The sequence below is a fragment of the Dendrobium catenatum genome, unplaced genomic scaffold (assembly GCF_001605985.2).
Source record: "Dendrobium catenatum unplaced genomic scaffold, ASM160598v2 fragScaff_scaffold_621, whole genome shotgun sequence".
NCBI lineage: Eukaryota > Viridiplantae > Streptophyta > Magnoliopsida > Asparagales > Orchidaceae > Dendrobium > Dendrobium catenatum.
The window spans coordinates 1,868,533-1,896,019 of NW_021319083.1; the positions used below are offsets into that span (position 1 = coordinate 1,868,533).

Sequence of the window (27,487 nt, forward strand, 5' to 3'; positions counted from 1 at the left end):
GAAACAATAATTGATCGAGAGATAAATCAAAGATTGGTTGGAAAACTCCTCTATCTTGTCCAAAGTTAGCCATATATTACATACTTAGTAAGTGTGATAAGACAATTCATGCACGATCTAAGAGAGCCACATCTACAAGTGTATATATTGTGCTTCTTTATATAAAAGGTAATCCTAATAATGAAATTTTATTCAAAAGGAATAATGAACTTGCACTAGAAGTCTACACAAATACAAATGATGCAAGATCACTATAGAATAAAAGATTAACACGAGTTATCGCACACTTCTTGGAAGAAACATGGTAATGGGAGTAACAAAAAGAATATGGTGTCTAGATCAAACGTTGAGTCAGAATTAGAGCTATAGCCCAAGTAGTTTGTGAATTATGGACAGAAATCATTCTTAATGAACTAAGAACCTGGAAAACCTATGAAGTTTTATTATGAAAACAAGTCATTGATAAACATAATTCATAACCTATGCTTTATGACCATCCAAAGCATATTGGGATTGACATACACTTCATTAAGAAAAAGCTAGCATAAGGCTTAATCAGCATATCCTGAATGCCCTCAAGATGTCAACTAGTATATATTTTTTTACTTTAAAAAAACAAATGGAGCAGTGTTTCATGAAATCATCTCCAAATTAAAAATGATAGATATTTATTCTCTAGCTTAGGACGGAGCATTGGAGCCTACGGATTCCCACCAAAGTAGGGAACTAGGATCCCATAGATTCATGATAGAAAAAATCAAGATCCCACAGACGCATACCAAAAAAGAAAATCACAATCCCATAGATTCATGAAAAAGAAAGAAATTAAGATATTACATATTCCTATCAAGGAAGAAAATCCAGAACTTGTTTGGGCGTAAAAGCATATTAGGAAGATCTGAATTTAAAGTATGTATAGTTGCAAATACTTTCATTTTTTAAAGTAAAATAGTTACCTTATTTTCTTCCTAGATCAGAGTATATATTCCCTTGTATCAAATACATTGTGGGACAAGAAGAAATCCTTCTCTCTTGTGTTCTCCACACCTTCTACCATGATCCTTCCTCGTCAAAGCCTCCTAGCTTCCTTGATAACACTAGACATCCTAAATCCCAAAAGGATTGTTCAATGCACGCAAGGAGTGATCATCAAAGCTAAGGTCCTCTGAAGGAATACCTCCTAACAAACTTCTAGGATAGTGGAACTCTTAGAGAAAAAAAGAAGGCATAAATGAACCAAATCCACATAATGAGAGGAAATGATAATAGCCTATATCAAAAAAAGGGTTGGCCATAATATACAAGGCTAGGGGTGTAAACAAGCTAAGCTAGAACAAGTTGTTTAATTGCTCGTGTTCGACACATTTAAAATTTGACATGTTCATGTTCGACTCGTGTTTGAAAGTATCCATGAAAATGTTCGTGTTCAGCAAGGTTTAGGGATAAACCAAGCGAAAGTTGGTAGGTCGATGATATGTAGAATCCAAAGAGAGTGATTAGGTTAAGACTTGGACAAAGAATGACTCCTAGCAAGCTTCATGGATAAAATGGGGATAGGATGAACCCAATTCCATATGGGAATGGAAAGAAATAATATTGGGTGATATAAGTAAAACAATTAGACCATAATATACATGACATATTTTGGTTAAACGATAACTTTCTCTGTATAACTCCACAATTAAGCATGCCTATAATTGAGCACTCTTCGGATGGGTGACCCCTCGTACACCATGAAAAAAAAAACAATGAGGTTAAACCTAGTATGAGATGGGTTAGGCCAAAGTGAATAATACATTGCATAATATGGTCTAGGGCATCATAGTGCATTGGCTTTTCTTCTCCCTTAGGCTTGAGAAAGAAAGAGTCCTAATGAAAGAGAGATCAACAAAGAATTCAGTGCTTTTGGGAAGTGATCATAATCAAAATTCATAAGGGTAGGAAGAGCCTTGTAGCCAGGTAGGGGAAGAGTGTGAGGTTATTTGGCAATGAATTAGTTTTATTTCTATGAGAGAGAGCTGTAGAAGACCACTAGTATATTCTCATAGGTACAAATAAAATAATAATAATAATAAATACATAATAAATACAAAACCTAAATTTGAGGAAACTATTTTGAACCATACCAATCATGCTTCATGTGGCGACCACCCTTGAATGGTTAGAATATTTTGGGAAAAGTAAATTAATAGGCTCCTTCATAATCTTCTTTTAAGTTTGAATAATTTGACTAGTCTTCTTACTCCTTCCCTTCATTTTTCTCCCTTTAATTTTGAATGTAAAACAAACTTCAATTATTTCACCTCTTGATGTTGACAACCACTTGTTGATGACTTTAAATATTAGAATATTCTGGTTCCCATAGAATGTTTAGGGTTTTTTGGAAGGTTTCCGAAGCTTGTTTTGAATGTTACAGAAATTTCTCCAAAATTTTGAATTGCATTTTGGAGGGCTATATTTTATGCAAAAGCCTCCTGGAAAATATAAGATGAAAGCTTCTATTTATTTTCTGGAAAAAGAATATAAGATGAAAGCTTATATTGATTTTCTATAAAGGAAATGAAGTAAGCTTTGGATTAGTGGAAGTCTATCATGAGTCAGTTTCGTCATAAGATTCTTACATATGGGAAAAGAACCAGAAAAATCCAGCCCAAGGCGTTGAGGTTTGACTGAATTGTATGCAAATGCATTGTAATAATAAGCCAAAATATCCCAAATGGATCCAAAATGAATCCACCGCGATATAACCAAATATTTTAGCTACCTGATAAAGAAGGGTTAAAAAAATAACCCACTGATATTTGTAAGTTTCCATGTAGAAAGGATGCTTACCATGCTGAGCAGCTAGACCCCAGTAGCGAGCTAACCAGCATCTCTTGAGCACCACCTCTTCCTAAAGAATAAGAGTTAATTTTAGCACAACTAAGGAGACCATACTAGTGATTTATTAAAAGCAAACCCAAAACTTGAAGAGTAAAAACTGCAGAACCATCTCTTCTTCAGTCAATATCATTCTTTGCGTCATGGTTCGAAAAGCCTTTGCCTCAGATTCAGTTTCTCTGAGTTTTTCAACAGCAGTAGCAGCCTCATCTTTGACAGACTATTTAATGTAAAAAGAATTAACCACAAGGATGGCCAGCAGATAACCGCATAGCTGAATTAGTAATAAGTTGCTAGTATTTTCAAACCAAAATGATAATTAATTTACTAAGAAGTACCATAGCCATTTGTCGAAGAGCTTCTGCTTCCCCATCTCTCCCATCTTTCATTTGATTGGCAGCTTTAAGATAAGCCTAAGTCATAATATATTCCATTTCATAAATGTCAAAGAGAAAGATGACAACACATTGCATGCTTTAAGGAACTCAAGATGCTATACTTATGAGCAGATCAAGGAAAACATAAGTGTAATAAAGCAAGGCATCATTTCAATGGCTTCGCATAGAGGACTCGCTGCTTGAAATGAAAAATCAGTAGAAATGGTAAAAGGAAAAGGCAACATGCAACTTGAAAGTTTGCATATATGGAATGAACAGCAACAATGCAACTTCTACTTACAATGCATTTGCATACATTTCAGTCAATAAATGAGTAAACTCCCCAAAAAAGCTTAGAACATTGCAAGCTTTACCGTTAAATTAATGGAAAATTCTTGGAAAAGCACTCTGATGGGGACATTGGAGTTTCGAAATTCTATCAGAGACGTGGCCGTCAATCTACAACGACGATTGAGTCGATGTATTTCTAAGTCGTTTTATGTATTTGTCTTTTATTATTTTATGTTATGTTATGTTGTATTTGTTTTGTTATCTTTTCCGCTTTTACCCCTTACTTAAGGGAGGTCATGTGTAAGCCCAAAGGACGTTGTCGTCTTTTATTTCTTGAGTCCTTTGTATGAGACTATATATAACCCTTATGTTCTCTTTTGATGCTTAATGATAAAAAATTGTCATTGCTTGAGTTCTTTGTGAGATCTTGAGAGTACTTGGAGAGAGAGATCCCTAGGAGAGGGAATTTGAATCACACACCAACCTTGGAGACGGTCGGATTCGTGGTTCTTCTTCTTTATCTATTTTTAGCCATATTGACCATAGTAAATTGATGTGTAGCTTATTAGTGATTTGCTGATAATAAATTTTGTGTGTCATCATCTAATGATTTGCAAAATGTTTCTAAAGGTATTTTGATTATGTAGCAAAACCATATAAATGAAAACCATGATTATTGAATTAGCTTAGAGCTGTTGCTTCCTGGCGAAGAACTTAACATGTTCAACTCAAGAAGATTGAGATGCAAGATCATGGCTCCAATGTTTGGTAATTGAGTAAGAGAAAACAGAATACTTATTAATATAAATTGATTGAGTATAGTTTATCAAAGACTCAATGATAATGAATAAAACAATGCGCTAAATTTTGAAATGGTCATCCGACTATTCATATATGATCAATTTAATCCCAGAATATCATGTTGCGCCAATTTAGTCATTGGGGCCATTTTGGATTAATTTTATATAGTTGAGAGATTAAATTGGTCACACACGAATAGTTTGGAGACTGTTTTGAAAATTTTCAGATAAAAAATAAAATAAAACTGATTTAAGATATATTTTTTCAAAATGGATTTTAGATATTGCAATTTTTTTGAATTTATTTGGCTAGATTTTCCATTTATTTGACCTATTCACAATTTATTTATATGTGAAAATTAATTCTTATTTTATCTTTTGGGACTAGTTGCATAAATTGCACGTACTCAAAATCTTGATCAATTAGGGGTTTAGCAAATTTATTTGATCAAAACATCCTATGCTATCAATTAAATTTGTTAAATTTGCTTTTACATGATAATTATATAAAGGAAATTTGATGTTATGTACCCTAATGACTGAAATTAAATAAATATGTCCAATGTTTCATTTTTTCGGGAAATATATTGAAATTTTCATTTTTGGACCAAATTACCCCTTGTATTAACGAACTCTCCTTTGTATTCGTGAAATGCTTATTAAAGCTAGTACCGAGAAAAAATGATTCAAATTAGTTCAAATTTAAAAACCTTAATTCTAATTCGAAGGTGATTCGAACAAGTTTGAACAAAATTATCTAATCTTGGTCAACAAAGCTCGTTGGATCAAAAATTGTGGCCATGATGGCAGTTCATTGGGGCACACAGACAAGAACGGATGGGGACCGCCGAAGTTGGGGGCTCTCAAATGGAATTAGAAAAGCCAGGGCTTGCAAATTAGAATGATTTCACGATGGGAGGGTTTGTCGACGTGTTCAATGGCCTGTGATGGGAAGATTGCATCATGAGCTAGGAATGTAATGATAGGATTGATGGGGTGAGGAGAAGGGGAGGCATGACAAGATCTTAAGACTGCGATGTAAAATGGACCCAATGAAAAGCGATGTAAAAAGCTCGTTGGACCAAACTAAAGAGATGTTCGATCCAAGTTTGAACATTTTTACAACCATGCTCAAAACTTATTTGAACTAGCTCATACAAAGTTTGAATACTGTTCGAACAAGGTTCAATTGAATATATATCAAACATTGTTTAAACTGATTCGAAAAAAGTTTGAATTCAAACTAGTTTTAGCTAAATTTACTTGCAGCGGCCTTCAATAAATATTTCTCATATGCAAAAGCAGGGTAATTTGGTCTGAATCAAACTTTTGGGCAAATTTTTCCCAATAAATGAAACAACAAGCATATTTCTCAAAATTTGGAAATTTCTTAGTCATATAAAGTCAAAGTTCCCTTATATAATTATTCACTTAATTAAAGAATATCAGCTTAATGATAATGTGATCAACCTTCTTAATTTACGTTGTACTTACTTAAAGTAAATTTGATATATTCCTAGTTTCAATAATTTCAGTAAATTTGATAAATTAGGATAATTATGTATTAAAGATTATTAATTATTAATTAAGTAATAGTTAACAATTTGGACTTAATTTTTATTATGTTAGATTCATTGAGTAGTTTATTTAAAATTTAATATAACATTATATGTTGATTTATATTTGATTGTTATGATAAATATTAAATTTTTAATATTTACATTCCTTATAATTACCCTAATTGCATTATTCCGATGGGACTTGATCGGAGGCTTGGATGTTGCCTAACTGGCATAATAAAAGACAGTTTGACTAGCCATTGGTGAATCCGAATTTTGAGAAAGTTCTTGTGTGTTTTCTTTTACGAACTCTCTAGTTTATATATTCTAGATAAAATTTTATGGATTTGAAAAAGTTTAGAGAGCTTTATTTTAAAATCATTTTGAGGTGTTTTTGTGAGGAACTTAAGGTGTTCATCCAACAAACTTTCCTTGGGACTCCCCAATTAATGGTCTCTTTATCTTCAATCTCTAGATTATGTTATTTTGTATATTGTATAATCTAATAGGGAGATTGTGTTGTATTTGCTGATTGCGTTTGTTCACCGCTAAAGTTCAAAAGAATTTTAAATAGGTAACTTACATAATCTTGTTATGCCAAGTCATGGAGGACTTGATGAAGCTTTAGATTGCAAAGCTTGGGCTAATATGATCTTGCCAAAGCAAGAAGCGAGTATTGTTGTCTTTGAACAAAGACAATTGTGATGCCTCTCAAGTAGCGCAAGAAGTGAAGTTTGACTTGTGAGCGCAAGTCATTAGTGCAAACCTAACACGGATGGGGATAAAGTGTGCACGTAGGATGATTTGATGTCAAACAACATAAAAATTATTATGTCCATGTTCTTTACCTAGATTTACATTTATTGTCCATTTACTTGTTTAATTTGTTGTCACATGTCTATGTAGTAATTAATGTGCTAAGTGCTTCAAATGCTTTAGTTGCTAAGCAAACTTCTTTAATTGAGCTTAAGTGTTAAATTTCTGACCCATGCATTGTATCTCATTCTATCACCACATCTATTTGTTGTGTGGACAGGTGTGACTTGGGTGTTTGGCAATCTAACTGAATTGTGTATTTGAGCATATCATTTGCAATATGCATACAAGTTGTAATGCTCACTCGTTCATTCATATACGTATACAAGTTAGATCACTAATGTGATTTATTTAGTAAGTTGAGTTTGTCAATCATTAAAGCTTGTGCTAACCAAGTGAGTCAATTATTCTAGTACTTGTCCCATAACATATATGATCCAATACATTTGTGCGTGTTTGATTGTATGCTTGATTAATTATTTATTTACTTCTACATGTTTCATTGTGAGGATTTTGAACTGATAAAATTTTGGAAGAAAATTCTCGATGAGTCTATAATCCTCATTTATCAGCTGTCCAAAAGGCCAATTCATGGATAAATCACACAAACATGCAATGAAGAAATCTACTACAGGAAATTATGGATATTGTATTAATGCTATTCATAGATTCATGCAATTTATGAGAAGGGCAAGGTGGGGATCACAAGGCATCCATACCTAAATAATTATAAAAAAAACAAAATCATGCGATCAATTTTCAGCTACTCTAAGCCAGTTGATGAATATTCAGTCTAGCAGTTACCTCCCTTTGGCGGAGAGCTGCCTCCTTCCTGCAAAAGCATTACATTAGTGGCAATGTTTGGGACATCAGAAATCGTAATGCTTGAAATTAATCTAGAGAGCAACCTGCTAAGTAGCCGGGCTTCCAAAGATACCCCTTCTCCAAGAGAAGCAACCTGCAAGTAAAACTCATAAGCAAAAACAAATAACCTTGACCTGATTTCATCTACATCGAAATTAATTTTATTGTAGTTCCAAATTGCTCAGTAAATTTGATTAAAATTGATCTGATTTTATTAGCATTAATTTGAATTGTTTTCTTTAATATGTTCAAATTTTGAGCCGATCCATTGTATAAATGAAAGACAGCTGAATTTTAAAGTGAAGTGAAAAGAAGGATTAGATGTTGTTGTTTATGAAAAAAATCATAAAGGTGTCCACTGCCCTCCACTAATAGCATGATGTCACATGAAATTAACCAGTCTACTCTTCCGGGTTATCTGACTAGTCCAGCAGAGATAACGAGTTTTTATATAAACTAATGAGCTATGCAACTCTATTTTTGCATTTAGTGACCGCAAAGCATTTGTCGAAGTTCCCTCCCACCAAACTGTCCCATGAAGGACTAACCCCTGCCACCTGACCACTCAAACTTGTCTCTGAGTAGTGTGAGAAAATGACCTCTATCGAGTTTTCATTCACCAATTATCAACAGTTAGGGAAGGATCCTCCAAGGAGGCTTCATGTACGTAGATCATTTGAAAAGCATCCTTTGCAATAGAGGGAAAAGAGGAATTGATGGATTTACCAAAATAAAAACAAATTACAAAAAATTAACAAAATAGTCTTAAATGAAAATACTCAAAGAATTTTCATTTTTAACAAAAAAAATCCTGAAAATTTATGGAAAGGTGATAGGAAATACTTGAGTTGGCAAGTAACCTTAATGGGAATACTTGAGTTCGCAAACAAACCTAACAATAATCGGTAAAATCAGCGAGAAAAATAGAAGAATTTGGGTGGAAGCAATCAAAATCAGTAGATAATTTTATAGAAATCAAAGCGAAGCAAGAACGAAACAAAAATACAATTGATTCTCAATTCGAGAGGAGAATCGTTCTCCCCCAATCTCTAGACGAAAAGCCTAGAGCCCAAGACACCAAAGAGAACTTCAAGAGAAACAACAATTATGCATATCCCTAACCCTAGATGACGACTCATATTTAATACAAAAACTTCCCTAATTTCAAATCCTGAATTCAAAATTTCCATCCCTCTCCTAGCCGCCCCTTATTTCTTTCCCTATTGGCATTGGCATGCCTAGTGGGCCCCTAGGTTTGGGCAGCTGATTTCCCCCCTAAGGGGGTCCGTCTCCTATATAAGGGCCAGTTGGGGTTGGACCGGTTCATCCTGAACCAGTCTAACAAAAGGCTAACCCCATCAATGCATAGTTATGATTTTTCAAGCCAAGAAACCCAGTATTTTCAAAACCATTGATTAAAATAATTATAAAATGTACTTAAAATGACGAATTCCCAAAAAACTTCACTTTAGTGGTGAACTTAATGAAATTGTAGAAGTATACTCCCCTCAACATGCTCACACAGTAACTAAATTTAAAGGTAAGATGCCAAGTAATTCTATAATTATTTTGAAATGACCACAATGTCCCTTTGGTTTAAGTATTTTCAAAATATTTTCTTAAATTTCTACATTATATTATAATATTATATATATATATATATATATATATATATATATATTATATATATATATTAATATATTATATATATTATTTTTTTTTTTTTTTTTTTTTTGAAGTACCTATTTGCGATTGGGCCAGAGCATGAAAACTTAAAATCAACACATATAGATTGGCAAATGATCATCAAATACATCTAAAGCACAAATTCAAATCAAAACTTTCTGGGATGTAAACCAGGGACATGAATAATTGATGGTAATTTTTCTAAATGACTCGACCATCATGGCTATATTTTCAAAACCACATTTCAAGTAACTTATCATACTATAAAGCGATTAAAAAACAAATGGCTCCATTACATGGTGCATTGATGGGCATGTCACATTCCAAGACCTTAATGAACCAATTCATAAGACTCATTAAATTTTTTAATGTTATATATATATATATATAAGAACAAAATGGTCCCATGACTCTTAATGAAATATCAAAATAGTCTCAAACTATTTAAAAGTCTCATTTTAGCCCTTGATTTTTTAAATAAAAGCCTAAATGATCCCACAGAAAGACTAATTTGAGCTCAATTTAAAGCGTCAAGGCACCAAATTGGTACTTTAATATACTCGGGGACTATTTTTGTCCTTAAGAAAAAAGTTAGGAGACCAATTTGGATATATATATATATATATATATATATAACCATAATTAATATACATGCTTTGGACCACTCACCTTAGAGATGATATTTTAAGATCAATTATTGGGCTTTCCTTCATCTAAGTTCATAAGTCCCACTAGTGGGCCCCTCCAACATTAGAGTGGAAAGGCACGTGCTTGGACAACTCAATTAAGCTAAGCTACCAGTTGAGTGGTAAGCCACAATCATTAATCAACTACATGAAAAAATATCAACATAAAATAGATTCAAACTAAAACACATATCGTCAGGCTAACATTTTTATAAAGTAAGGATGTAAGATCCATCTTCAGGCCTTCCTTTATTTGAGGTCACAAGCCTCCTTCATGGGCTTCCCAATGTTGGAGTGCTAGGATCCAAACTAGAGCTTCCCTTATGCACAAGATTACAAGTCTTGAACATATGAAATCTCTAATAAAGCTATAAGCCCCAACCCACAATTGAATCCAAGTAAAAAAATTAGCCTTATCCTAACTAAAACCAAAATACCTTTAGATCAAACTATAAAACCTTTAATTCCATAATAGCTTCGGATTGGGCCATAATATCATAAACTTCAAAACACACTCAGGCTGATTTGTAAGTATCATACTACATTTGGGAAGATTGCAAGTCCCAAACCAACTTTTGATGGGTCATAACCCTACAAACACATCCTCATTAAAGAGGAGAATGTTTACCTCAAGCTTAAGGCATCCTTCAAAGTGAACCAAACTTGAATTTAAACTCCTCACTCGAGGCAATATGTGGGTATGACAAAGTGCCCTCCAATCATCATAACAACAAGAGATAAACTCTTGAGGAGCACCATCGAGTCAAATGTCCAACATGGCTAGATTTCACGACAAGGTTGTTGCATAGCAATCAATCAATATCCACCCAAATGCTTTGGGTATTCCCCTCTCAAGGTGAACACAAATTCTTCCAAGATCATTGAATTGGTAATGTCACCATATCATGCCTTTGAGTCAAAGATAATCATATAAACAATGCAATTGATCATGTTTTGTGCCTTTGAACCTATATCGATATGAATTAGCCATATTAGGACAATAAGCATACACAGATCCAAAACTTACACCACTGAACCACCATTAGACATATCAGTATCCATAAGGCTTTTTTTATCCAAGTTTGAATCATAGAACTTCACCAAAAGAGGGTTGATGTCCTTTAATGTCGCCACACCGATCTACTCAAGATAGCTTAGAGGAGAAAACTCATAACAACTAATAAGAACACAGATGATATAACCCCAAAACCCCTAATATTGGTAAACTAAACCCGCTCAATTTAACTTGAATGATGTAATCACGATATCTTAATTTCACGACAAGGTTGTCGCACAACACTCAATCAATATCCACCCAAATGCTTTGGGATATTCCCCTCTCAAGGTGAATGCAAATTCTTCCAAATCATTGAATTGGTAATGTCATCATGTCATGCCTTTGAGTTAAAGATAATCATATAAACAATGCAATTGATCATGTTTTGTGCCTTTGAACCTATATCGATATGAATTAGCCATGTTAGGACAATAAACATACACAGATCCAAAACTTACACCACTGATGCAATCAAAAAAATATAGGGAGCTATATCTCTTGATCACAAAAAAGACGACAGACTTCTACCGAAGAAAATGACTAAAGACGAGAAGAGGGACGAACAAACTCTTACATTTCAATTTAAACTAAACAAAAGAAAACTTACAACAATACAAACGACTCTTGCAAACAAAATGACGACACCCTAAAGTTGTTTCACTTAGAGAAGAGGGATACAGGTGGAGTGGCACCTGCGGAGAGACGAAAGAGGTTAGAAGCCCGAGAAGAAAGGGTGGAAAGAGCCCGCAGGATTTCCGGAGGGGATGAGAAAGAATGGTGGAAAGAGACCGCAGGATTTCCAAAGCAAACCCGCAGGTTAAAGCTTCCGAAAATAATTTATCATTCCATTCACTTCAAACATTACAAATCCCCCATATATATAGGTATGAAAGGGAAGACCAAAAGACACTAACATTAAATTAACACAAGAACCTAAACATCACAACATTAACACATAATTACTTTGCACGAAAAAACACATCCCAACCCAAGAATCGAAGTGGTAGCCGCGGGCCAAGGAGACCGAGCGGAACCAAGGGGGGCACGGTCACGGGAGGGAGCACAGGCACGGGAAACCAGCAGCCGGCCGGAATCCAAGGGGGCAAAAGCAAATAAAACCATGGTGGAATTCAAGGAGCCACACATGGGAAGACTAAACAACTATCTTGGAATTCCAAAAGCCCTTTTTGGAAACCCAAGAGACAACTTTAAGACATTAAAAACTCTAATAAAAGTGCATTAAAATAAAGGATAAATATGAGCTAAAACTTAGCTAATAATGAGCTAACCCTTAGTTCAATAAATGAACTAAAGACCAGCTCATAAATGAGCTAAAATTTCAGCTCAATTTTGATTGAGCTAGTAGACTCAAGGGAAGCCAAAATTCATATTATTTTGGACATGAGTTGACCCCCCCTATGTCTACATCAACCACTGAACCACCATTAAACATATTAGTATCCATGAGGCGTTTTTTATCCAAGTTTGAATCATAGAACTTCACCGTAAGAGGGTTGATGTCCTTTAATGTATCGCCGCACCGATCTACTCAAGATAGCTGAGAGGAGGCAACTCATAACTACCAATAAGAACACATATGATATAACCTCATACCCCCTAATATTGGTAAACTAAACCCGCTCAATTTACCCGGGATGATAAAATCATGAGATTTTAATCAACTAGATCACTCATCCCAATTCATCCACACACCCCCCCCCCCCCCTCCAAAAATCATAAACCTAACTCCTAAACACCAATCCATAGCATGATTGATGTCCTAAATTTAGTGTTCTCGGCAATGTGTACAATCAATCTATAATAAAAAAATGGGATTTGCGCTAACGGAAAAACTAAATCCTCATAACTAAAATAAACCTCAACTAGTCCATTGATTGGTTGGCAGAAATCATTAGGACATTATCCTAATTTATCTTTTGAAAGTATCATCTCTCTGTGCATTCTAATACAAAGAGCATGCATCCCCTTCAGAAGCCCATAGACCTATATAAAACAAAAATGTGTATATAAACAATGATTTTTAAAAACTAAAAAAATGTGAATATTAGGCCAAAATATAAGGCCTGTATACAACTGACCTTTAATTAGTTGTGCTAAGCAACAATAGTTATAGTCTTTCAACTTAAATATTTAATGATATGAATAGAAATCTTAAAAAGTTTAAGAACTAAAAGCTTTGTGCAAAAGCAATATGATTTGGATGGAAAATTAAGGAGCAAGACCAAGAAAGAGCAACATACTCTTTACCAAGACACAAAACATACAACAAAGGTACGGTAGGTGATAAGTTTATTGAGATTTTGGCTAATGCATAATCTTTTGATGCATTTAAACAAAATAGGAGGCATAAACTCTCCGGTTTAAGCTTCCAACATCTCATGTTTCATGCGGATAGATTCAAAGAGACTTTTGTAATAATACTATATTTGATACATGTCATAGTAAGCTTTGAAATTAACTTTATGTAACTATGACTTAACTACACGTCATAGTAAGCTTCCAACATCTCATGTTTCATGCGGATAGATTCAAAAAGACTTTTGTAATAATACTATATTTGATACACGTCATAGTAAGCTTTGAAATTAACTTTATGTAACTATGACTTAACTACACGTCATAGTAAGCTTCCAACATCTCATGTTTCATGCGGATATATTCAAAGAGACTTTTGTAATAATACTATATTTGATACACGTCATAGTAAGCTTTGAAATTAACTTTATGTAACTATGACTTAATTACCAATGCTGGTACCTATAACATTACACCAAAGTATACAATAATTCCAGAAATATCAGCATATCTAGGTTTAGGTGGGAAAAATGGGTAAACCCTCACAAACAGGAAACTGTATAAGTAGGTTTCAACACAGCACAAAGCCTCATGCTCAGGCTAAGGGCTCAATAAATAAGTTTCTTGTGACTGACTCATTTCTAGCAGTTATGCCTACAAGTAACTTGAAAATTATAACATCTTAATAAAACAATTGCTACAAGAAGGGACAGGAACCTGCTTCTCTAGCTCCCTAGTTCGTGCCTCAGCTTCCTCACGTTTTTCTTCTGCACGTCGCAACTGGAAAAAAATATCCTCATTATTGCTGAAGATCTCATCTAAAAGCAATTGTTATGCAATATACGTTGAGAACACACCTTTTCAAGCATAGTCTCATTCTCTTCCTGCAGCATATCAAGCTGCATGGCACACAAATGCCATTCAAAAGAATTTTTGTGAAGGTGTCCGTTAGTCCACTGGACATACGATGAACCTCAACAGAAGAATTAATTGAGCTGATGGGAGAGCACAATACCTCATCTTGAAGTGCAGAAGCCTGACGACTAATTCCATTTTCTTTAGGATTCAAATGCCCAATATCAACTGAAAATCTATAACAGGTGCAAGGGTCAATGAGCTATAACATGTGAAAATGCTACATTCCACATTTACAAAGAGATCTTAGTTAAAACGTAAAGAACATAGATTTACGAACTGCATTGTAAAGCTTGAAGCAATAAAATTACAAGAAAGTTGACTGCATTATGTCTCATGTCAAAAGGAAAAGCAGCGAGAAATTTTTCTTAAGTTGGAGAGGGAAAATGGACATCCCGAAAGAGATTGAATCTAGGTGGAAGGGAGAGTGTGTGGGTGTGTTCTCGGTGTGACTCTGCAGGGTTGGAGAGCAAGAGAGAAAACTTTGAAGAATTATCTTCCTCCACCTTCATAATAGCCTAGTTATACCTGGTAATGAAACTTAATTGATTCTGGCTCTAAAATAAAAATTCATATTAACAACATCACTCTGTCCTCACCTGCTTAATATGTTAGATGAAATGTTTTTAGCAGAAAATAAAATATTAATAATTCAAGTCAAACCTTCAAGGCTTCAAGGCAAGGTTAGGTTTCAAGATATTCACTCAATATAAAGGCATAGATTATTTTGATATGAATTTGTATAACATCTATTTGGGTATTATTATTCTTAGCATCAATCTGTCAATTTCATAATTATCAAATGGATGATAAAATAATTTTTTTTAAATGGTATCTTGAATGTATAAGTGTGTATATGAATCAAAATGAAAGATTTGTACTCAGGAAATGAAATTAAGGTTTGCAAGATGGCAAAATCACTCTATAGCCTTACACAAGCTTCTCTGAATGGAATGAATTTTTTTGTTAAGTAAATTTATCAAATGCTTTCATAACGAAGAATAATTCATAGCTCGTCTATGTGTTATGAAGCTAACTTGAAATATCTTTTCCTTTCCCTTTTAACCAGAAATATCATTGAAATCATGTTTGTCCTGCATTAATGGCCTCATTAATATATGCTGCATTAGTCATGCCAAAGTCTCAATATTCTAATTGAACTACTTGTCATACACAACCACAGCTAATTTAGTTAATTATAACAACAACATTCTGCATGTGCCTTTAAAGAAAAATTACGATAAAAATTTATTTAAAAGAAAGATATTAAAGAAAATTCAAAGCCATAGGCTATCAGGCAATGAAATTAAAGTGACGCCCTATCACCAAATGTTAATAAATAATAGCATTACCTTCTCTGTGCAGGCTTTTGAGCAGGTAGATCAATTGGTGGAATGGGAGATGGAGTCTTCACAGTTTTACTCGGGGGTATAAGTGTTGGGGGCACAAGAGGTGTCGAATAGGCCGAGACAGATGGCCTTGCAATGGATGCTGAACGAACAGCTGAACTGTGCTCCACAAAATTCCGACCAGACTAATATAAATGGAAAAAATTATGATTAGCCAAATACTAGTCATGTCACATGCAGCAGGAAAGGAGTAAATTAGAAGCAAACAAAACAATAGTGAAATTGTATGCTGCAAAGTTGTAGCTTGACACCTGACATAGAGTTTGTTTACGCAATTTGCTTATCCTCGGTTATCCTCTTTATATAGAAAATAATATGCATGACACAACGCAATGCCGACATAATTTTCACAATTAGATCTAGCCTAGAAAGAATCTATAATTATATTCCTAAAAGTCAAATACTTACAATTATGCAAAATAATTGCACATATTTACAACCATAATTAATGGAAAGTAAATTATTGCATATCATTAAAGTGCATCGAACTGACCTATATCCTAAAATTGATGTTGGTTTCAATAAGCACCAACTTGCCGGCAAAGAATTGATGTCGTTGACATGTCATGAACTTCATAAATATATTCACAATAGGAAGGTTTATAGAAATATGAGGAAGAATGGAAGATAAATAATGCAAGTGTCAAAGACTTTCAAAACTGAATGGCAATCAACTTCAATATGTTTTTGGTATGATCATGATAGCCATGATTGCCAAGAATTTGAATGGCAATAGTATTTTCAACATGGAGAGGAGTGAGATTATTCTAGGAAAAAGTAAGTTAAGGTAGAAGTCCATAACGTTAGATAATCTCTTAACAAGTGATATATAACTCAATATTCAAACTTAGTAGATGATGTAAACACAAAAGGCTGACTTTTACTCTTCAATGAGATCAAAGAGGTGCCAAGAAACTACACCATTCTATGATCGGCCATAAGTGTTAGGGCACCTGACCCAATCAACATTATTGTACCCCATAAGATGAAGAGAAGAAACTGTTAAAAAAAAAAACCACAACCCAAATCCCCATTCCCCAATAAGATATCAAATAATTTGTCGAACAATAGCTATATATAAATGACAAGGTGTACACATAAATTGACTAGCTTGTTGAATAACAAAAGAAACATCATGTCGAGTGATTATCAAATATTTACGCAGATTATTAATTGTCAAAATATGTTGGGATCAAGATGAGGATCAACTTTCTCACTACGATACTTTGTGTTTACTTCTAATAAAATATTTGAAAGGAAAATATTTTGGAGGTCAATAGTAAGATCATGTGTATACTTGTATTGGTTCAGAAAAATAGCATAGGTGTTGGTACGAACTTCCAAACCTAAGAAGTAAAGCACAAAGATTCTTCATATGAAAATTAGAATCAAATTTCTCCCAGTAATAATGATCCCATTGTCAATAATCAGGACATTTAGCAAAGAAATAATGAGTCATATTAGTTATATTATATATTAAATCTGACATATGTTAAGAAAAGTAGAGGCAACATAAGCTACCGATGTCTAAATGATAGCTAATACTTCAAATTTATTGTGGAGAAAATAAACACAAGTATACTTATTATAATTATCAATGAATGTCACAAAGTATTTATATTTTTCATGTGATATAATATAAGTAATACCCCATATATAACTATGAATCAAGTCAAAAAAAAAAATTCAGCATTACTACCATGTGTTAGAAAAGAAAGAAGCTTACTTTTTTTCGATTTTACATGTTGAGCAATCAAACATAAGATGAGAAGAGAATTGATCTTTATTGCCCAACAAATAAGAGTTCATTAAATTAGTTAAAATAATAAAATTCAAATGACTCGATCATTTGTGACATTGTTCATCATGTTGATTTATTGTAGTACAAGACAAGATGACCTCAAAAAAAGAAGGATGCAGGTGAAATAATAGTCCAACTTTAGGCCCATTTATGAGTACTTACATTGTCATTTGATCTTGCATAATGCAACAATCACAATTCATGAGAAAATTGAGTATCATAATTATTATCAATCAATTTTTCTACGTAAATAATATTAGTATAAAGCTTGTTAGATATGAAGATATCTTTTCGGGAAGAACTAATATCCCCAATAGCATCAATAATTGATTGTCACTAAAAAAGCTGACTAAATGATGATCCAATAAATAGTCGAAAATTGTAAAGAAGATGCACGAAATAAGAGATATGATTTGCTGCATCATAATCTACAAACTAAGATGAAAGAGGTAGGGCATTCGTACCTTGTATCTCTACGGCAATTGGGGCATTACTGATCATCTACTAAACAACTTTAGCAATAACATCTCACTCATCCACAATTGTTAAACCAATAGCAAGAAGAGAATCAACTGCTTGTTCAGCATTCAATTGTCAATCCAAAGGACGAGTATGAAATTTCTTACTAATGAACTCAAGCTTCTTACAATAATAGCATATTTTTTATGCAATACGAAATGTTCATAGCCCTTGCAACTGAAGCATTGTACATGTTGTACATCTTTTCATTTGCTTTTCCCATAGGTTGCATAAGTGATTGTATTCTTATGCATTTTCTGTTATTGGAAGATGGTTTTTGTGGCAAGATGTTTCTCTATGCAAAGCAATTCTCCAAAACTCACATCCAATAAAGGAGTAGGTTCATAGTTCATCAAGTTGGAACGAGTAACCTTAAATTCAAGACAAACTTAAATAAAAAAAATTAATCTTTGTTACTTCGTTTGAGAACATGTTAAACAACTAAGCGTGTTTCAGTAAGTAGTTCAGCATAAATCAAGTAATAAACTCAATCCATAAATTCTGAAATCAAAGGGTTGAGCAATCTCCTTACGTGTAACTAGCAGTCTCATATTCTAGCTAGAAATATATGGATGCATTCTTTTGATTATATATTTTTCATAAACACTACCACATATCTTTAGCTATCTTATATGGCTATAACTAGAGGATAATCACTTGATTAATGGATCCTATAATCCATGGAATGACCTACGTCTTTGATTTGTCAATGAGCCAATTTTGAAAATTCAGTAGAAGTGTGATCACATTTTTTTTGTGTATTCATATTTCTTTTCTTATGACAAATAACAGAAATTGAAATTCTTAGATAGAGTAATTTTTACATGAGAGGTATATACCCAAAATATCCAAATTGTTGCACTACATAGTTGACATGATTACTTCTAAGATTTTGCCTAACAAAGCCCAAGAAACAATTGTTGAGGGAGAAAATAAATTGGTGCTCAAACCAAGTCAAGATATATCAGAGGACTATTTAGTGAGACCCAAAAGAGGTTTTGGCAGTATAGAGAGAAGGAGCTTCCAAAAGAGATTATACTATTGGATTGGTGTTGAATGACACACTAAATTCTGTGCCTTCAAATGAGGAGAACGGCAAGCGATGCAAGCATGATGAGATAAAGGCTCACCAAAAGCATGGGAGAAGGGCTAAACTTGAGGGCTCTCCATACTTCCGTTGCAATGAGGGCTCAGAGAGAGTCTCTCAAACAAGATTTTAAGTGTGAAAAAGTAAGATGCAAAGAGGCAAATTATTGTGTGAAAGCTTGGAATCGAGATGAACAAGAGTAGACAAAACTTAGGAATCGAGGTGCATTAAGATGAAAACTTAAGCAGTTAAGTGAGGAGAATAAGAGGTGCTGAAACTAGCATTAAAGAAATTGCTTACACTCACCTAGAGAGTTCTAGACAATATATAAAAAATATACTTGTGTGATACAAAACAATGTTTAAGTAATTGTCACAATTAGATCTGGCCGGAGAAGGAAACTAAAATTATATTCTCAGAAGTCAGATATTTATAGTTATACAAATTAATTGTGCGTATTCACAGCCATGCTTGATATACAAATTAATTGTACATATTCAGAACCATGCTTGATAAGGGGTTAATTATGACCTATCCAATAAGGCATATCAAGCTGATATTAACCTTTGCCAGTAGAGCGGTACTAAAACTTTAAGGACAAAAGGAATCCTTAACTTCAGACTGATATCCATAACTGGTTAAAGCAACAGCAAGACATTGGACTCACACAGTGATCAATTTCCTACAGTATCTAGTTTACTCCGAATGTATCATTAACCTAGTAGACTACAAATGTATCTCTAAATAATCCAATGGCCTGGCAAAAGTCATCCTTTCTTTTCTCATTTTTATCCTCCGTATTTTTTTTCTCCTCGCCCTCGTTCTTAAACCTTCATAGGATAGAAGTACTTTCCATAAAAACTCCCGCATATTGGAAAATGTAGCTTAGAGCTTCTCAGCTCCTCCATGTACATATTTTAAAGGGGCGTTTTCTAAACCTTGTCTATTAGTCAGTCAAACTATGCATTAAAACAGACTTGCCATAAAACCAAATCAAATCACTCATTCCCTAACTTCAGTGAAAGAAACTGGAAAGGTAACTAATTTCATAGGGCTACTACTCCCTTTAAATTGATCCATTAACCCATGGCTGATCCACCAAGAAAAACACAAATGCAGAAAGCACGCAGAACGTGCATATCATCTATGACAAATAACCGAAGCGTTTTCATTAGTTTCAAAAGTCATTAAAAAAATCGCTATTCGCCTTAATCCTCATGACCTCTCTTCCCAAAAAGATCATCACGGAATATAATTTCTAAGTTAGAAACACTATATAAACAATTTCAAGAAATGTTAGAGTAGAAGAAACATTATCCAATTGCTGATAAAAGAAATTCCACGAAATGGCAGATGAATCAGATCATTTGTCATTCTTCCCGAAAAAAGTCAAATCCGAAAACTACGACCAGTAAGCAGTACAAGAATATCAAAAAATACCGCAGGCGAAGAAGATATGTTCGGAGTGTTCCCCCTCCCCAAAATTGTCCCGCCTGCACCGCCGCCGTTGCTTGTTCCAGTCGACCGATTGGCGATTCTGAGCCCTGTCGCGGCCGTGGCAGGGAGCTCGTCGTCCTCTTCACCGTCGCCATCATCGGCCGCACTCTGCGACGCCATTACCTGCGCAAGCCTCGCGGCCGCCGCCTTCGCCGCCACATTCTGCGTCCTCTTAACCGTCGACATTCCCCCAACGCCGGTAACCGTTAGCGACGACGAGCGGTGGTGCCCCGTCGACATCGCCGGCGACGACGAGCTCATGTTACTCGACCCCCCGCTTCTCTGTCGCGCATGCATCGGGCTTGATCCCCTTCTCCACTCCATTACCACTTCTCAGTTCTCCCCTGTTGTGGAAGCCAGAGAGAAGGCTGGGACGTCCGATGGAAATTGGACGGAAATGATTTGGACAATGGATGAAGTAAGGCAGGTGGAACGGAACGGAACGGGCGTTGAAGTCGGGAGGAAATTTATAGATCCGATGGACTGCTGACCGTGGGGATCAGGTTCCCAATGTACAAAGTACTACTAAAACAATAACAAGCATTTATCTAAGTGGATAAATGTCCCAAAAAAAAAAAAAACTAAGTGGATAAATTACATGAATCTTTTTTCTTGTTGATATTTTATTTAAATCTAATAAAAATATTATTTTTAATACTTTCTAACTTAGTCTTTTTAGGCCTACCTCTATCTTCCTTAACATAGGCCGAAACTAATACATTTACTCTACTAACAAGATATCGGCATTTGTAAAAAGTATTGGATAATTAATTTTCTTGCTGGCAAGATAGCTTAATTTTTAATTCTTTGCACTATCACCACCAAAAGTCTAACAATATAAATATACTAATAAAAGCAGCATAACTAAATTTCTGCATATCCCATAGGTATGAACATAATAAACAACTTGGATTTTAGGAAAAATTATTAGGTGCGAAGTGTGCACCGTCCGCACAAATATGATACCTAATGATACCCAGCGGTACTCAGCAGTACCGAGTGCCGGTACCTAGCGCGGAATAAAGCTTGTGCGGACGGAGAACCGTCCGCACTCCGCACCTAATAATCTATCGGATTTTAGACATCCTCTTGAAAGATAAAATTGTCAAATAGAGCAATCAAACACTAAGCTAAACATGGAAAAGCTCGTCAAGCCATGTAACTAACCAAAATGAAATGGATATGCATATTAAAATTTCAAACTCAAGTGTTCTTTACCTAATAATCACGAAAGCTTTATAACAAGAATATCTGATGGCCAGCTTCTCAATTTTTTTTTTCTTTTTGAAAAAAAAAAAAGCGAAATCCTTTTGCTTGTAATCAATACTTTCGCATCAGTAAAATCATAAAACAAAAACAGAACTAATTAACTTGATGTAACTAAAAAATAGAACTACTTACATTGATGTAATCATGTATAATCTAGTATCTCTACTGCATCTAAGAATTAAAAAAAAAATTGAATTAAACAAATATAAATAAACTTATCTGAATAAAAAAATACAAATATTTGCCTCTGAAATCAATTTCAACTAATAAGAAATACGTAGCCCCCATTTGAATTTTTTTTTTTTTTAATCTCTGATGATGAAACCAATCTTTGACATCATTCTTTACCTTCTAGCCACCAAAGGAGTATTTAATTCATTTTTTGTGATCGGGTTTAAGAGAACAGCAACAACAAAAAATTACAAAATCAATCAAGAAAGCTTAAAAGGCTAGCGAGGGAAATCACCAATAAATCCAATAAACCAATGGCAGCTAATAAATACTCCTAAGCTTTCACCTTTCGGCTGAATCAACAGGCAAGATGGATCATTAGGCCTCACCAAATGTAAAAACCAAAACTCAAATAGTGAAATCCTGCTGTTCCAGCAACAAATTAAACTAGCTCTAGAAAAAGTTCAAGAGAGTGAAGAATAGTGAACCTGCAGTACTTATGGAGGCAGAAAATATCATAGAAACATCTTCATGATGACTTGATGAGTTAGTTCACAAAAGCAAACAAAGTATTGCCATGAGGATCCTTTATTCACGTTGCTTCAGTAATACACTATTTCCTGGTCATCCACTTTCACCTGGTTGTCCAATTACTGAGTTTCCAACCACTTCGACGGCAAAGTCGAAATAATAAATTAGTATAACTTAATTTTCTTCAATTAAAAAAGCATCTACTTCTTTTGATGCAATAATAAATAGATTAATAGTTGCATTAAATTAAATAATAAAAACATGCAATTAGTTTACAAATGCAAATCCTATTAAAAAGCAGTTAAAGACATGACAGAAAAAATTTTATTTTATACTATTTTCTATGAGAAAAGTTTTCATTATTTTCCTTAACCATGAAACAAGAGGTAGAAAAATTCCCAATCAATTAACTATGAAATGAAAGATTTACTTACCAGTAAGTTTTTGAGAAAATATAAAGGAACTCTTGCTGATCTTGAAAGAAGCACCTAAAACATCAGGAAAGAATCTAATAGAGGTTCATCAAAATCTTTGACATCAACAAAAAGAAGAAATGTGAAATTTTATGGAATGAATAGTTGACGAAGGTGAAGAGGTTATAGCACAAAAATGGTCCAAAAGTGAGTACCAATTACGAAAAGGATTGATATGAATTATAAGAGTATAAAAAAAAAAAGAAAATAGAAACGATAAAGGAATTGTATTCATACATGCTTAAATTAACTTGTTAGAGAAATTAAGGAAATATTTATTTCTTTCTAAATCGTTTTAAGGAAAAACTTTTTTTTTCTTGTGAGGATTAGCAATGATATGAAGAGTATATTATCAATGAACAAGAAAGTATTTGTCTATATATTCTAAATAAAATCAGTTGTCAATAAAATAAACCAAAGTGTTCAAATTCGGGCATTCAACTGTTGTTTTGTGATGAGCAATCCTCATATTCATGTGGGATTATATCTACACACTGTAAGAATTCAAATAAAATACTATTGATGTTTCAATTCATGTTTAGACGTTGAGCAATTGGTATTCGACATGCAATAAGGAAGAGGAAATACAAGCTGTGCCAAATAATCTCACCTTCAGTGAGATTATTCTATACTAAAGAATATGTGTAAGTATTAAAGATTATATAAGAACTTATGTTATCTATATAAGACAACATGATAATACTAATAATTGATTATTAAATTTTAAAATACATTAATTCTCACATGTACTTAAATTATATCTATAGAAGCTTTCACCCAGGCCATTGCAAATTTTTTTTATTCGACATGCAATAAGGAACAGGAAAATACAAGCTGTGACAAATAATCATAAACACTATAGGCAATGAGAATAAAAAAAAAAGTTTGAGAAATAAAAATGATGTCTCCAATCCCATTATTTCTCCGCACTCAAGGTAAGTCGCATGTTGTTTCTGTAGGTTCTATGCATTTATTCTTACTTAACACAAATCATTGAAATTTGATCAGGAGAATTCCAATCTAACAGCCTGGGTGATTAGCTAGCACAGAGGCATTTCCTTCCTCTCAGCTCTTGCTGTGCATACTCTAAATGCATATCATAATTAAGCTACATGATAATGTTAAGTTCAAAACTTCAAATTTGTTTGAGAATCTCATGTAAATAAATATGTACATATGTATGGCTTATAAATATTTTTAAAAATATTTATCTGTAAATGTATATCAAATGAATTAATTTACTGATTATGATAATGTTTAATGAGCTAATTATTCTTTAGACTTGATAGTATCTATTATCTAAAGAATATTTGTTTGAAATCATAATTGATTGTAATCATTAATGAGATAGCTCATTGCCAAAAGAAGGCTAAGGCATGATTTTACATTTTTTTTTTAATTAATCTAGGAAATTTTCCAAAGATGGAAGGACGGTACTAACCTATTTAATTAACTTCAAGATGACAAGCTATTAAAATTGCAACTAATGCTCAAAAAGGTTGTGCAACTTTATATCTAAAAGCCATTAATATAATTAATACAATCAAAAACTAACACACTACCTACCATCCAAATAATAAGGACCAACCTATATTAATGTAAATCTAATGTCACTTAAGCATTAATTAAAGTTTTAGTGCATGTAATGAGTTTCCGGTCTTTGTTTATTGAAGTAAATTAAATAATCATGATGAGAATGGGAAAAGGTGCATACTACAAGCGTCTTCCTATCAGGTGTGCTATCTCTATAATGGAAACACAATCTTTCAACTCCTAGCATGTTAATGAATTTGAAGTTTCCTTCACTATAAATATTAAGAGAGTTGAGTTTTAGGATTTCAGTCAATTCTAAAGTAATCAAAGCCATAACAACAAACATAAGAATATGAGAAACAATGCAAATAGAATCCAGCCATATTGGTGGCTTCAAAGAAGCCAGCCTTCATTTTCTTTCCAAGAATCTTTTCATCAACTTTATACCACTTATATGAGTGCATTCTTACTTTTAGGGCCCCGAACAAAGAGTTAGAAAGATGAGTTAGAAAATGTTCTCTACTTGATTTACTTAACTGTAGATATTAGAAAATATAATCCAAACAAAGAGATGAAATCAACTTAACCAAAAAAAAAAACAGTTCTATGTTGGGAGACAAAACCAGACAAGAAAAAAATTATCCAAATAAAACATAGTAATTTTATTGCTGAACACAAAAGCAATATTACCTCAAAAGTAAATTTCAATAAAAAATAAAGTAGTATTCAAAATCCTTTACCAAACTTTGAAGCCCGAATAGTAGAGATTCTTTGAAGCCAAAAAGAGTAGAGATTCAGAAATGAAATGCAAAACACAAACGATCTAAAAGAAAAACATGTGAGAATAGTTTTACCAATTATATATAATGGAGAAAATGCCACAGTTAGGGTTTATTGTTTTGGTTGAACTGTCGTTTGTTGAAAGGTTTCGGACGGTAGATTTCATCTTCCAAAGAGTCAAAAATGTTAGAAGTTTGATAAGACCAGGTGATGAAACGTCTTAGAAGTTGAAAACACCAAAATAATTGTAGAAAAAAACAAATGCAGGTAAAAAGAAACGTTAAGTAAGTTACCGGAGAATTTGGAGAGACAACTTACTAGAGAATTTGGACAGACAAACCTACATAATAAGACGTTGAGCGGAGGAAGCTAGGCAAGCCGAAGATGGTGTGAATCCTCAACAAACGACGGCTCTCTGAAGCGTTCAGGATTTCAACTAAGGGAAAGGAAACATTAATAGGATATTAGGTAAACGAAACATTAACTCAGATTTACGTTAAATGAAACAGAGGGTTCAAAAAAATTAAAATTAATTTAGTAGGAGGTGTAAGGGGCATTAAATTGCAGAAGTATTATTTTCTTAATTTATTAATTATTTATAATATAATAAAAGGGCAAGATAATTTAAGAAAAAATAAAATAGATAGCCAATATATGATGTAGAAGGAAACTCAAGCCCCTTTAGAATAGTAGTGGCAGTATATATACATATATATATATATATATATTATACACATTTTGAAGCCTCAAAATGAGTTTAAAGATGAAGTCATAATACAAACAAGAATAGAAATGATATTCTATTTCACCTTTCAATTTAAGTAGACAAGCGTTTTCCTAAACGATAAGATATATTTTTTAATATTTCAAGTTTTCCTGAAATAAAAATTCTGATCAGTAGCTATTTAGAACCTTAAAACAGAATATAAGAATAGATAGAGCACAATATCAATATAAAAAGATATTTACAATGGTTCAGTAATTGCAAAATATAAATTATAAAAAATCAGATCGGTATGCAACTCCAATACTTCTGCTTGCTTTTCATAATCAGTTCAAAAATAGGTGAAAATAACTCAAAAAAGAAACATATGAAAATATAAGAGATCTGAGATTACTTGCTGAAACAAAATCACTGTTGGCACCAAAAAGACTGCAATGTATTTAGAGGGTTTTCTGATACAATTGGTGTAAGATCGCAGCAGCGTCACAGTAATGAATGTCTTCCCAGGCCCTGTATCATACTTTCCTTTTTAGCCTTAGCAAGTGCTTCGAGCTGGTAACTGCTCGGAGCCATTAGTCGACTCAGACGATAATAGAAATGAAGCATAGAATAGCAAAATAAGGCGATCGGACCTGCGTGAAAATCTTTCCAGTTCGAGAGGAGGCTCGTTCGCCTTCGGTAATAGGGCCTACAACATTTCCTGTCATCTCGCAGGTTCAAAAAGAGCAAATGTTGTCCGAAGGCCAATAAGTTCCTTTTAGCGACTCTTTAAAAAACCCCTCATGCGAAGCCGACAGGAGGAAAAGAAGGCAAAGGAGGAGGAGAAAGCGAAGGAGGAGGAGAAGGCGAGGCGTTGAGAAAGAGTGGAATGCGAAAGAAATAATCGCCGGTAAGAAGAAACATAAGTGAAGTTGCAAAAATTGAAGAGACCGAAATAATGGAGAAGAAACCTACCATCGGAGGAAGCTGGGCAAGCCGAAGAGCCAAAGAGGAGCAATTCGCAACATAGTGTTTAGCTTCGAAGGAATCCCAATCCGAATCGGGATCGATATCTGTGTAACGGTTAAGAATGTATTATATAGAATAAATATTAGTTTAAATTAAGAAACATATAATTACTTATTTGAGAGATTTGAGATGCATTATTAAATTTACGAAGAGGTAATATTAGTTTTAAATTAAGTAACATATAATTAAATGAAACGGACGGGAAACGTTCAGAAATTTCAAATTTATTAATTTGGAATGAGTTCTAGATAAAGAGCATTAAATTATATAAGTATTATTTTTTTAATTATTATTTATTTATAATATAATGAATGATCAAGATAATTTAAGAATAAATAAAATGAATGATCAAGATTTGCAATAGAAGGAAACTCAAGCTTTTTTTATAATAGTTGTATAGATAATATAGATTTAGATATAAATATAGATATAGATATG

General features: G+C 33.5%; 1 protein-coding gene and 1 long non-coding RNA gene across 5 annotated transcripts in view; both read right to left on the reverse strand.

Annotated features, from left to right (window-relative positions):
• LOC110111855 (coiled-coil domain-containing protein SCD2) overlaps positions 1 to 21,128 on the reverse strand; it is a 92,988-nt gene extending 71,860 nt beyond the window's left edge. For 2 of the 4 annotated variants that reach the window (XM_028695082.1, XM_028695081.1), the window contains exons 1-10: positions 20,504 to 21,128; positions 15,600 to 15,781; positions 14,348 to 14,423; positions 14,190 to 14,231; positions 14,050 to 14,112; positions 7,632 to 7,681; positions 7,528 to 7,555; positions 3,219 to 3,293; positions 2,990 to 3,100; positions 2,833 to 2,893 (exon numbers count right to left, since the gene is read on the reverse strand). In XM_028695082.1, coding sequence (XP_028550915.1) covers positions 2,833 to 2,893; positions 2,990 to 3,100; positions 3,219 to 3,293; positions 7,528 to 7,555; positions 7,632 to 7,681; positions 14,050 to 14,112; positions 14,190 to 14,231; positions 14,348 to 14,423; positions 15,600 to 15,781; positions 20,504 to 20,884 — 1,069 coding nt within the window. In that variant the 5' untranslated portion in view covers positions 20,885 to 21,128. The remainder of the gene's footprint in view (positions 1 to 2,832; positions 2,894 to 2,989; positions 3,101 to 3,218; positions 3,294 to 7,527; positions 7,556 to 7,631; positions 7,682 to 14,049; positions 14,113 to 14,189; positions 14,232 to 14,347; positions 14,424 to 15,599; positions 15,782 to 20,503) is intronic. The other 2 variants (XM_020843891.2, XM_020843890.2) reach the window with 2 other exon arrangements.
• Positions 21,129 to 26,151: 5,023 nt separating this feature from the next.
• On the reverse strand, positions 26,152 to 26,962 carry LOC110111856. The gene is made up of 3 exons (XR_003700798.1): positions 26,674 to 26,962; positions 26,436 to 26,551; positions 26,152 to 26,193 (listed from the first exon to the last, which is right to left on the reverse strand). It is a non-coding gene; the product is annotated as an uncharacterized LOC110111856 (long non-coding RNA).
• Positions 26,963 to 27,487: the final 525 nt, after the last annotated feature.